This window comes from Oncorhynchus keta, chromosome 10 (genome assembly GCF_023373465.1).
Source record: "Oncorhynchus keta strain PuntledgeMale-10-30-2019 chromosome 10, Oket_V2, whole genome shotgun sequence".
Classification (NCBI taxonomy): Eukaryota; Metazoa; Chordata; class Actinopteri; order Salmoniformes; family Salmonidae; genus Oncorhynchus; species Oncorhynchus keta.
In genome coordinates this window covers 62,737,442-62,749,895 of record NC_068430.1, presented here as the reverse complement: position 1 = coordinate 62,749,895, position 12,454 = coordinate 62,737,442, and the positions used below count along the sequence as shown (strand labels likewise).

Below are 12,454 nucleotides of genomic sequence, written 5' to 3'. Positions count from 1 at the left end.
TCACTCCATTTGATGACGTCACACTACAAAGTGTGGCCAAAGCCCGTCTCAAGTGCACAACTGCTGTGCACAACTCGCATGAGCGAAAGAACCAAGATTGACATAACGGAGGCTTGATTCTCCATCTCTTCTCCACAAATCCAGCTCCAGTTCCCACCTTCTTGCTGTATTGTCTGAGTGAACTTCACACATGGGTTAACTAGCTCCCTCCTTATCCTCCCCCACCCCTCTCTCTCTTTCTGTATTTTACCTACAGGGCTTCTTCAATATATCCGGGGAAATGCTGCAGCCCCTCTACAGCTGTCACAGATGCTTTCCCCCTTCCATTGCCCGGCAACCAAGAACAAATAAAGCCGGCAAACAACCCCCCCACCCCACCCCCCTTCCTATTGCGCCATCAACTCTAACCCCCTCCTCAGCGCCGTTGCTGCTGCTCTCCATCCCCAACTCCCACTCACTCCCTCTGAACTCACACCAAAACATCTAGCCCTTTGTCGACGCTGACCGGCTGAATGTAGGTTTTGTTTTCACTTAAAAGAAAATTGGGGTAGTGCTTAGGAAAAAGAGAAGACTCCAGTTCAACAGCTAAACAAGAGGCTGGCTTTACACTGCCTTTTACTATACTCCGTTGACATAATTACAGGGGTCTGATAGAGGGAAGGAGGGGGAAGGGAGCATGCCAAGCGGTTAAGAGTGTGCCCTTTCTTCTGCCTGGGGCCTATGTGTGAGAGAGGCCGGCCAGGGCACATTTACAGCGGCGGGCACCATGCCACCACGACTGCAGCGCTGATGAGAGGGCCAGATGTTAATCAAGCAGGCACACAATGGGTACCAATCACGGGATGAACTGGTGGGTGCTCTACGTTGGGTATGATACTAATTCTATGACAAGGTTGGTGTGAAAGAATAGATGAACGGTATCTATCACAGCCACAAAACAATGTCTTTGTCATGGTCACGGACGTCAATGTCACATGAACTCAGATAACCGTTCAACATAATAGAGCGCCATGGAAAAGCCAATGTAATTCACGGCAGCTGTTGGGGATGTGTAATCTAATTACTATTCGAATGAGGGCCAATTCAAAATGATTGATTTGAAATTGTCCTTAAATCAGATTTCAAGAAGTCCAAACTACTAGGAGACAGACAGTATGGCTGCAGACATGAACTAGGCCACTTAATGCTGCCCTCCACTGGTACAGACCTGTACCAGATTCAGTATGCAGTTTAGTCTTACTGGGTCCCTTTGCATTACATAATGTTAAAGACATGCTCCGGAACTTTGGCGACTAGTATTGTTTTAACCTCGTACTTTGGGCTGGATGTGTCAATGTGTAGTTCATACATGCATAATCCACAATTAGAATTACTGTCTTAACTCAATTACCCGTGACATCCCTAGTTTGTTTATCTGGAAGCTGTGCTGCACTATTTTCCCAATGTGGGCCAGCCCCCTTGCATTCAAGTTCAACCAATGAGCTTCTGACCCTCACCATATGAGTGACAGCTAGCAAGAGGCACATCATGCACACAGCATAGCGAGAGTAACGACATGGTGCACAGATCTCCATTTTAAGGAACCACTTTTGGGCCGTGAGCGCTACTTTCAGAACTACTGGCTAAAAAGTATATAAAAGTACCAGAGAATCCCATTAACTGTCATGTACACTTGTTGCTGGACAGACTCAAAAGTAAGATAGTGTTTTGGCCCCGGTGGGCACAAAAAGGTAGTTGAGCTGGGTAAAAGAGAGGAAAAGACTAAACGTGATCCTTGGGATGTCCAACTGACGTCACCCCATTGAAGTCAAATTTTAAGTTAAGGTCAGGTAAGGGTTAGGGTATGGACGTCTCAAGTTCAGCAAAACTGCACCCTTTACTGGAGACAATGGAATCTGGGCCAAAGATCATACCTTTCGGCTTTTGAGACAGGAGCACATAAAATCTGTCACATTTCAGAGACTAGGCCTATTTCAGTGTGAAATGTGCATGCAGAACAGGTGTAACTATCAGGGAAGAATTCCAGTAAGACAAAGGTTTATTAAAGATCTCCTTCATTGTTTAATAGACATTGTGCCACAAAAATGTGAAATACTCAGCCACAAATCACATGCCGAAATTAAAATGTTCAGCTACTTTTCATGATGTCATACATTTAACTTGCTTCTCTACAGGCTTAGCTAATCAGTTCTTACATATATGTATAAATATATACAGTTGGTAGAATTCTTTCATCGTTTGGTGCAACTTTGTTGTGCTGTTGGTTGAGACACTGGCGGAGGAAAAATGTCATTGACACTTTGAATGTAGCACGTCTCCATGTGCTATTATGCATGTCGGCAGAACAATTACTGTCTGTACAGGAATGTTAACTAATGCTAGTATCATACAAAATTCATTAGAATAAACCCAAATAAGAGATAAGAGCTTGGGCATACAAAAGGTATTTAGGGCTGGAAGGACATGCCAACAACAGTGTGCCAAGGGCATATCATATATATATACATACACACACATACACACACATCCTGCCATAAAGGCACTGGCACATTATTTGGGGCCACATTATGAAGTTGTACCACGTGACATTGAATGATATTTCCTCTAAATAATTTGGGTTGATTACAGTGAGCAGATGTGCTAAGTCATGATGACTGCATTAGAGATGCATTGTGGGTAAAGTAATCAGTTCTGCCGACATGTATAATGCGCTTTATTGGGAGTGCTTCCGAATTCAGCTTCTGAGGAGATCAGGCCAAAGTCATGCTGAGATCCACAGTGAAATAAGGAGAACACAACCATCGTAGAAAAATGTATTATTAACTACCAGACCTGGACTAAAGAGTCGGGCAAGGTTCATTCATCACCTTGTTTAAAAATGTCTGGATAAGTTGCCACATCTTATTTTGGATAGGTATAGGTTTTGGTAATATGTAAAAAATATCCCACATTATGTTAGTGTGTTTCTGTGGGTGTGGATGGGCTTAGCATCCTATTGCTGACCTTGTTAGGGGTGGGGGACATATTTCAGGTATTGCAACTGCACACACAATCAAGGCCACTCAGTCTTCCCTCTCTGTCACTCTCGCCATTTTCTCTCTCCCTATCCCTGTGGAGCAAGGTAACTTTTGAGATTGGTAGATATGGTAGATATGGGTCTGAGTGGATGGCGTTTGGGGGGCTGAGGGTTCCTCAGCAGCAACCTCCAGAAGAAGTCTTGACTGGCGTGCTCTGGATCTTGACGTTGGACTTCTCCGAGCCTCCGGCTGTGGCCCCAGGGCCCATTCTCTTCTTGATCTCAGCTGCCATGGTCATGAAGGCCTGCTCCACGTTGGTGGCGCTCTTGGCACTAGCTTCCAAGAAGGGGATCCCTAAATTGTCAACAAATTCCTGAGGGAGGAAGAAAAAAAAAAAGACAGGGGGAGTAAGAGGGAGAGAGGCAACAGTAAGGTGGGAGTAGGGGAGAGGCATATCCACCAAGAAAGAGGCAAAGAGACGAGAAAAGAGTGGGGGAAAGAACGGGAGAGAGAAGATTAAACTGAAAAATGCAACAAAAATGAGTTATTTTTCACTCCGTAACCAGGTAGAGCGTTACCTTGGCCGTCGTGTAGTCCACCACTTTCTTTGTCGTCAGGTCACATTTGTTGCCTACTAACAGCTTGTTCACGTTTTCACTGGCGTAACGGTCAATCTCCTGGAGCCACTGTTTCACGTTATTGAAGGATTCCTGGGGTGTGAAAGGAGAGGAGACAACGGTTGTTGAGTTATCAACAGATGCAGTAGACAGCGTAACCAGATACACTGAAACATTGTTAACTTACACAGGCTTGAGAACAATGTTATCTGCTATGTAAACATGTTGTGGAGAAAAAGTGAAAGCGAACGATGGACTGACCTGGTCTGTGACATCGTACACTACAATAATGCCATGCGCTCCTCTGTAGTAACTGGATGTAATTGTCCGGAACCGTTCCTGTCCAGCTGTGTCCCACTGTGGGCCAATGAGAGCAAAGTCACACCCAACACCATGTTCCACTTCTGCCATTCTTGTGACTCAATAAAGTCATGTCAGCCACAGGTACTCACAATCTGAAGTTTGATGGTCTTCCCATCTAACTCTATGGTCCTAATTTTGAAGTCCACTCCAATAGTGCTAATATAGCTCTCTGTGTATGTGTCATCCTGAAGAGAAAATAAGAAAAACAGAAAATTCCTATGGGTGCTCAATGTACAGTAAAGTTCCTGGGATGTCAAACTATTATTCTTCAAAATATCAACATGGCAAAAAAAATCCACCTAGACAGAGGAAAGTTACTTACTGCAAATCGGAGGAGGAGGCAAGACTTTCCAACGCCAGAGTCGCCAATCAGAAGCAGCTTGAATAAATAATCACTGAAAGGAGAGTAGATATTTCCCAGGTTAAATAAATGTCAATTCCACTGTCATGGAGGTATTACTATATATTATTCGATATTTGTTGAGTCAAAAACAAGGCAACAAATTGTCACATAGTAGTTAGTTCTGTCTACTATAGTGTAGTGACAAAAGTCAGTCAAATGTACTGTATTTGTTTCACACAATCCAAGTAGCCTTGGATTTCAACTTACATAGTTACGAAATTTAACTATATTTTTGGGCAATTAAAGTTAAATTGGTCAGCTGACTTTTTACACATGTTCATATTTGAAAAAGTCAACGAAGCAGTTAACGTTTTAACTAGCTCATTTAGCCAACGTTACATAACTAGCCAGCTGATACTAGCTAGCTAAATTAGCTACCAGCTGATAATAGCTAGTTAGTTAGCCTATGGGTAGCATTCATGCTAGCTGGCGTTTGAACGTAGCTAAGAAGATAAAAACTGGCCCTAACACGCCTACTAACATTCAATATAAAACATGTCTAGAGCGGAGTTGATACATAACATACCTTATGTCATCGATCTCATATTTGCATAGAAGACAAAACAAGTATCTTATTTGAGTAAACCATCCAGGTAAGTTAGCGGACTAACGTTATCTAGCATAAAAAAAACAGGCTGTCATCATTAACCAACAGTGTTACTTACTATTCGGGATTCATCGTTGACTAAACACGGTTACGTTAAGCAGCAATTCTTTAAAATATTGCTATCCTTTGCCGTGGAAAATCTGTGTAATATATTTATTTTCAGAACAACTGCAACTGGCTAGCTAACTACTCCGAGCCAAGATAATCGAATCAAATATGGCTGCCCTCCTGACCAGGAAATGCCAACCAAACCTATGGGGCTAGTGGAAGTTGTAGTCAAATCGTATTAGGCATACATTATTTATCATCCATCATTTATTCATTCATTATTTCCACTCCATGCATGATCATGGGATAAATGGAGGTCCACACACCTGTCTGATTGTTTGGGATGCAGAAGAGCGGTAGCCCAACACAGGCCCTACTGGATCATGAGATCACTGACAGATGTCTGTATTGCACAGGAGGTTGGTGGCACCTTAATTGGGGAGGACATGCTTGTGGTAATGGCTGAAGTGGAATTGGTGGAATGGTATCAAATACATGGTTTGCTGCCATTCCATTCTCTCCATTCCAGCCATTATTATGAGCTGTCCTCCCCTCAGCAGCCTCCCCTGATGTACAGTACTATGCATTTTGCTCTTCATGCTGGTGGTACCTTATTGGCTCAGCCAGTTTCTTCTTGATTGCATCCCAAGGATACCGGATAGCTCTGACCCTTTTATGTTCACTATCTGGATGCCGTCGAGTACTAAACTGTAAACTAATCAAAACATGTATAATATCTATATTGTACTATCGCTGCTGACCACATCTGCCAATCACGTTATCCGTATCTAAGGTAGTAGACCGCTGGTGACAGCGTGAGAGAGATGTCCATCTGACAAACTGCTATCAGGTAGTCTTTTTTCGATCAATTTAGATATAGAAACGTGTTACCATCAATGCAAGATGTAAAATTACTCCCAACTTAGAACGCAGCAACCTTAGTAATGTATCTAGCTTGCTGGTTAGCTAGTTACAACAAGTAAATATGTTGCTAGCTAGCAGGAGCAGATAGCTTTAAGGTTGCGTTAAATGCGGAAGACATTTCAGTTGAGTGCATTCAGTTGTACAACTGACTAGGTATCCTCCTTTCCCATTATCACTAGCTAGCATGTCATTCCGGGGACAAGGAGCGTTTTTAGCTGTCCATTTATTCCAAGTAATTTAAGACTACAAACGTCTATAGGACAAAGCTAATGCAGTCATCAATGCAAGACCCACTAATTTCATTACTGATTAATTATAAATGCCACATTTTCCCAGTCAATATTTGGAGGATGAATGCAGAGCACCCTGCCTCAGACTGTTAAGATGTCCTGCTTCCAGAGATCAATCAAGTGAAGCATGGGCTGATTCACTCACCTGTGAGGAGAACCATCCAACTGCAGTTTGAACTAGCCCTGCCGTCACTATTTAGACATTGGAACCACATTTGCATTTGCCTGTTGTCTTTTCTTTGTGTGTTTTATCTTACAGTCTAGTGCATTTTATAGTTTAAGAACACCAACTACAGATACAAGTTCATGTTTTAGCATCTCAAAGACTAAAATCCATGTAGAATCAGTTTAATAAGTGACAAACCAGATTATTTTACTATTGTAACTTGCAGTGGTGAGAATTATATTATCTCAGTCAGGAGCCCAGGCTTCTGCCGTAGATGGTGGGGGAAAAAAGCTTTAGATTGCATTCTTTACATTGGTCAGCTACATTGGTGACGAGGGTGAGATCCTTTCGATACGCCTATGGGGTATCGAAAGTGACCAGGCATAAACCAGGCACAAAAATGACCAGGCATAAATACTTATTTTCCACCATAATCTGCAAATAAATTCATAAAAAATCCTACAATGGCATTTTCTGGATTTTTTTTCTCATTTTGTCTGTCATAGTTGAAGTGTACCTATGATAAATTACAGGCCTCTCATCTTTTTGAGTGGGAGAACTTGCACAATTGGTGGCTGACTAAATACTTTTTTGCCCCACTGTATGTGAATTGGAGTTTTTTACATTTTTATTTAACTAAGCAAGTCAGTTAAGAACAAAATCTTATTTACAATGACAGCCTACCAAAAGGCAAAAGGCCTCCTGTGGGGACGGGTGCTGAGATTAAAAATAAATTAATATAGGACAAAACACACATCACGACAAGAGACACAACACTACATAAAGAGAGACATAAGACAACAGCATGGCAGCAACACATAAACACAACATCGTAGCAGCACGAAACATGGTACAAACATCATTGGGCACAGACAACAGCACAAAGGGAAAGGAGGTAGAGACAACAGTACATCATGCGAAGCAGCAAGAACTGTCAATAAGAGTGTCCATGTTTGAGTCTGACTGAAGAGATTAGTGTTTTTGGCAGCTCATTCCAGTCGCTAGCTGCAGCGAACTGAAAAGAGGAGCGACCCAGGGATGCGTGTGCTTTGGGGACCTTTAACAGAAAGATCCAGGGTGTCTGGGAGGTTGTTGTTGTGAGCCATGACCAGCCTTTCAAACCATTTCATGGCTACAGAGGTGAGTGCTAAAGGGCAATAGTAATTTAGATAGTTTTACCTTGGCGTTCTTGGGCACAGGAACTATGGTGGTCTGCTAGAAACATGTAGATATTACAGACTGGATCAGGAAGAGGCTGAAAATGTCAGCGAAGACACTTGCCAGCTGGTCAGCGCGTGGTCTGAGTACGCATCCTGGTAATCCATCTGGCCCTGCGGCCTTGTGAATGTTGACCTGTTTAAAGGTCTTGCTCACATCGGCTATGGAGAGCGTGATCACACAGTCGCCCGGAACAGCTGGTGCACTCATGCATGGTTCAGTGTTGCTTGTCTCGCAGTGAGCATAGAAGACATTTACCTCGTCTGGTAGGCTCGCGTCACTGGGCTGCTTGCGGCTGGGTTTCCCTTTGTAATCCGTGATAGTTTGCAAGCCCTGCCACATCCGAAAAGCATCAGAGCCGGTGTAGTAGGATTAGATCGTTGTCCTGTAACGCTTTGCATGTTTCATGGTTTGTCGGAGGTCGTAGCACGATTTCTTATAAGCGTCCAGATTAGTGTACAGCTCCTTGAAAGTTGTAGCTCTAGCATTTAGCTCAGTGCAAATGTTGCCTGTAATCCATGGCTTCTGGTTGGGATATGTACGTACTGTCACATTTTTTCACCTCTAGTTGCACAGGTGAAATTAGGTAAAAATGGATTTCAGTTTTCCTGCATTCAAATCACCTGCCACTAGGGGCGCACCTCTGGATGAGCATTTTCTTGTTTGCTTATGGCCCTATACAGCTTGTTCAGGGTGGTCTTAGTTTGTGGTGGTAAACAGCTACAAAAAATATTGCGCATCGCGCACCAGCTGTTAACAGAGAGAGACACACACCCTCCCGTTGAGCTTACCAGACACTGCCGTTCTGTCCTGCTGATGCATAGAACAACCAGTCAGATGTACATTATCCATGTCCTGTTTTTACCACGACTCTGAGAAACATAAGATCTAACAGTTCTTCAGGTCCCGGTGATAGGTTAGACTCGAAGGGAGCTCACCCAGTTTGTTCACCAATAGGAAGGAGGATAGAGGCGGTTTATATACACGCCAACGTAGTTTTGTCAGGGTGCCTGCACGTCGGCCTCTCTTGCTCCGTTTTTTTGCCTTTTACAAGGGCCTGGTCCAGTTGAGCAGTATGTCCTGTCTGACTCGTTGAAATAGTAGAATAGAAATCTTCATCCAAATCAAGGTTAATGATTGCTGTTCTGATGTCCAGAAGCTCTTTTCGGTCATTGGAAACGATGGGGAAACATTATAATCAGTGCAACAAAAATAAATAAACAGCAGCTATCCATTGCAGCGCCATTCTCAAATCCCTCATGACCTGGTTGGATATGACACCGTGTCACCAGCGATGTCACCAGCGGTGGTGATTTTAGCATGTAAATCTTGGTGGGGAACAATATATGTATGCATGCCATCAAAGTCACTAAACAATACATTAATTGCACTATAACGGTGACAAATGGTGCCCACAAACTGTTAGGGCCTACATAAAGCTGCCCCAACAGCAGTCCCAACACCTTACCACTGCTACACCTGGCTATCAGCAGAGCCTTGTCTGGCAGCGAAACAGTTCATTCAGCCTCATTTACTGCCTTTTTAAAAAACATAGCTGATATGGCTGACTTGTTTAATAAACAAATGTGGTATCTACTGACAACTGCGATGTACAAACTATGGCATAAGGGAAAGACAAGCAGATAATCCATCATTTCGATTAAGACCTTAATGAGCGAGCTAGTACGGACGTTGTCAATATAACTATTTGTTCAGCACTTTTGAAATGTACAGCGACAGATTTCAGAACATAGGCCATTCTTACAGTATTCTCCCAGTACACCAAGTCATAACCGAATAATAAATAATTGGGGCCATATAAGCAGACAATGAAAGCTCTTACAATATTCTATGATTACATTTCTCTAAAACAGGCTATAGGCTACATGTGCACATGCACCAAGTCAGAACAATAGGCGAAAGAAGGGAAAAGGGACCAAATTATTAGTGTGAGGCACACGGGCTACTAACAGCTTACTACTACACAACATACACTTTCTTAGCTACAGTATGCATATCTCCCTGGCATATCATTTATGCAGCATCATACAATACATTTTTGGACTCACAGTGTTGTGCTGTGCTCAATTCCTTCCAAACCACTCATTGTTGAATTTGCGATTTCCAACTTGTAATGTTTATGGCCGTTGAGCCCTGATACATTTTATTTATCAATTATCTTCATTACTTATCTTCATATGACAAGGATTGATTTGCCAGTAGATTGTCGACTTGATTCATGATGATGACTGCTGTCACACCTTGATCTGGTTCACCTGTCCTTGTGATTGTCTCCACCCCCTCCAGGTGTCACTTATTATCCCCGGTGCATATATCCCTGTGTTGCCTATCTCTCTGTACCAGTCCATCTTGTTTACCAACTCAACCAGGGGTTTTCCTTGTGCCTATTTCTCCCCAGTCTGTTTCTAGTCCTCCTGGTTTTGACCCTTGCCTGTCCTGACTCTGAACCTGCCTGCCTGACCACCAGCCTGCCTATTCCGTACTGTTTTTGGACTCGGATCTGGTTTCTGACCCCTGCCTGGCCTGACCTTGAGACTGCCTATCGTCTGGTATTGTTTGGAGACTGACCTGGTTTATGAACTCTCGCCTGTTCCTGACCTGCCTTTGCCTACTCCCTTTGTTATAATAAATATCGGAGCTCTACCATCTGCCTCTTGTGTCTGCATTTGGGTCTCGCCTTGTGCCCTTAGACTGCTAGCGAAGATTTTGAAAGTATGATGTTGACAAGATAAGTCCAATCAAAGCTACTGTACATATACTGTGATTTTATGTAATTTTATCTGTGGCCAATGACCTTGAGCCTTCTTGAATGTACACTTCTAATGTATCTCTATATCCCCACCCAAAGAGCTAGAATTTTCGAGTTCTCCCTTTAGACTTTGCCGTGACGTAGTTTACCCATGAGTGACAGAACACTGAGCCAATCACGGTGAAACGCCCTGTATTTTCTGCTGGCTTGTTCCACCTCCACCAAAAGCACTGGGCTGATACACCTGCATTTTGAAGCTGTCTTACTCAAGAAAACAAAAAAGAGACCATGTTTGTATGCGGCTTTATTAACTCAATGATATACACTACCGTTCAAAAGTTTGGGTCACTTAGATGTCCTTGTTTTTGAAAGAAAAGCAAATGTTGGTCCATTAAAATAAATCAGAAATACAGTGTAGGCGTTGTTAATGTTGTAAATGACTATTGTAGCTGGAAACGGCTGATTTAAAAAAAAATATATATATATATATATAAATACATACGAGCAAGATGACAAGTACATTAGTGTCTAGTTTGAGAAACAGCCGCCTCACAAGTCCTCAACTGGCAGCTTCATTAAATAGTACCCGCAAAACACCAGTCTCAACGTCAACAGTGAAGAGGTGACTCCAGGATGCTGGCCTTCTAGGCAGAGTTGCAAATAAAAAGCTATATCTCAGACTGGCCAATAAAAAAAAAATGAAGATGGGTAAAAGAACACAGACACTGGACAGAGGAACTTGTGAGGCATTTGTTTCTCAAACTAGACACTAATGTACTTGTCCTCTTGCACAGTTGTGCACCGGGGCCTCCCACTCTTTCTATTCTGGTTAGAGCCAGTTTGTGCAGTTCTCTGAAGGGAGTAGTACACAGCTTTGTACGAGATCTTCAGTTTCTTGGCAATTTCTCGCATGGAATAGCCTTAATTTCTCAGAACAAGAATAGACTGATGAGTTTTGGAAGAAAGTGCTTTGCTTCTGGCCATTTTGAGCCTGTAATCAAACCCACAAATGCTGATGCTCCAAATACTCAACTAGTCTAAAGAAGGACAGTTTTATTACTGCTTTAATCAGAACAACAGTTTTCAGCTGTGCTAACATATTTGCAAATGTTTTTCTAATGATCAATTATCCTTTTTAAAAATATAAACCTGGATTAGCTAACACAACGTGCCATTGGAACACAGGAGTGATTGTTGCTGATAATGGGCCTCTGTACGCCTATGTAGATATTCCATTTAAAAATCAGCCGTTTCCAGCTACAATAGTCATTTACAACATTAACAATGTCTATACTGTATTTCTGATCAATTTTATGTTATTTTAATGGACAACAAATGTCCTAAGTGACCCCAAACGTTTGAATGCTAGTGTATTTTTTTAATATATATATTTTTTACATTGTTTGCAAACTGATATGTGACAAGTATTAATGCCAAAATAGCATGCAAAATAGGCAAGCCTGTTATTTTTCAAAAAATGTCGGGCTCAAAACAGGTCACCTGCCCTGAATGACGGGTTGCCATTGGTCACCAGGAGGGATCAAATACATTGTTATTTATCACATGCGCCGAATGCTTACTTACAAGCCCTTAACCAACAATGCTTTAGGAAGTTAAGAAAAAATAACAAGCGAGGCTAAATGCAGGGGGTACCGGTTAGTTGAGGTAACATGTTTATGCAGGTAGATTTAAAGTGACTATGCACAGATTACAAACCGAGAGTAGCAGCAGTGTAAAAGAGGGGTCTGGTTAGCCCTTTGATTAGCTGTTCAGGAGTCTTATGGCTTGGAGGCAGAAGCTGTTAAGAAGCCTTTTGGACCTCGACTTGGCGCTCCGGTACCGATTGCCGTGTGGTATTAGAGAGAACGGTCTATGACTAGGGTGTCTGGAGTCTTTGACAATTTGTAGGACCTTCCTTTGACACCGCCTGATATAGAGGTCCTGGATGGCAGGAAGCTTGGCCCCAGTGATGTACTGGGCCGTACGCACTACCATCTGTAGTGCCATGCGGTCGGAGGCCGAGCAGTTCCC

General features: G+C 42.7%; 1 protein-coding gene across 2 annotated transcripts; it reads right to left on the bottom strand.

The window, feature by feature from the left end:
• Nucleotides 1-2,037: 2,037 nt before the first annotated feature.
• On the bottom strand, nt 2,038-9,818 carry LOC118389163 (ras-related protein ORAB-1-like). Of its 2 annotated transcripts, none has more exons than XM_035778973.2 (6): nt 9,723-9,818; nt 4,320-4,392; nt 4,087-4,182; nt 3,896-3,991; nt 3,596-3,727; nt 2,038-3,390 (listed from the first exon to the last, which is right to left on the bottom strand). In XM_035778973.2, exons 1-6 carry the CDS (start codon nt 9,758-9,760, stop codon nt 3,193-3,195), a joined length of 633 nt encoding a protein of 210 aa, XP_035634866.1. In that variant the 5' UTR covers nt 9,761-9,818; the 3' UTR covers nt 2,038-3,192. The 2 variants fall into 2 exon arrangements, with proteins under 2 accessions (XP_035634866.1, XP_035634867.1); XM_035778974.2 differs by lacking the exon at nt 9,723-9,818 and adding an exon at nt 5,066-5,250.
• Nucleotides 9,819-12,454: the final 2,636 nt, after the last annotated feature.

Bases quoted from the DNA above. Each gene is read 5' to 3' on its own strand.
- LOC118389163 (XM_035778973.2), bottom strand. From the start codon at position 9,760: ATGAGTGGTTTGGAAGGAATTGAGCACAGCACAACACT. The intron at 4,183-4,319 runs GTAAGTAACTTT...TTTTCTCTTCAG, and splicing joins GCCTCCTCCTCCGATTTGCA to GATGACACATACACAGAGAG. The intron at 3,992-4,086 runs GTGAGTACCTGT...ATTGGCCCACAG, and splicing joins AGACCATCAAACTTCAGATT to TGGGACACAGCTGGACAGGA.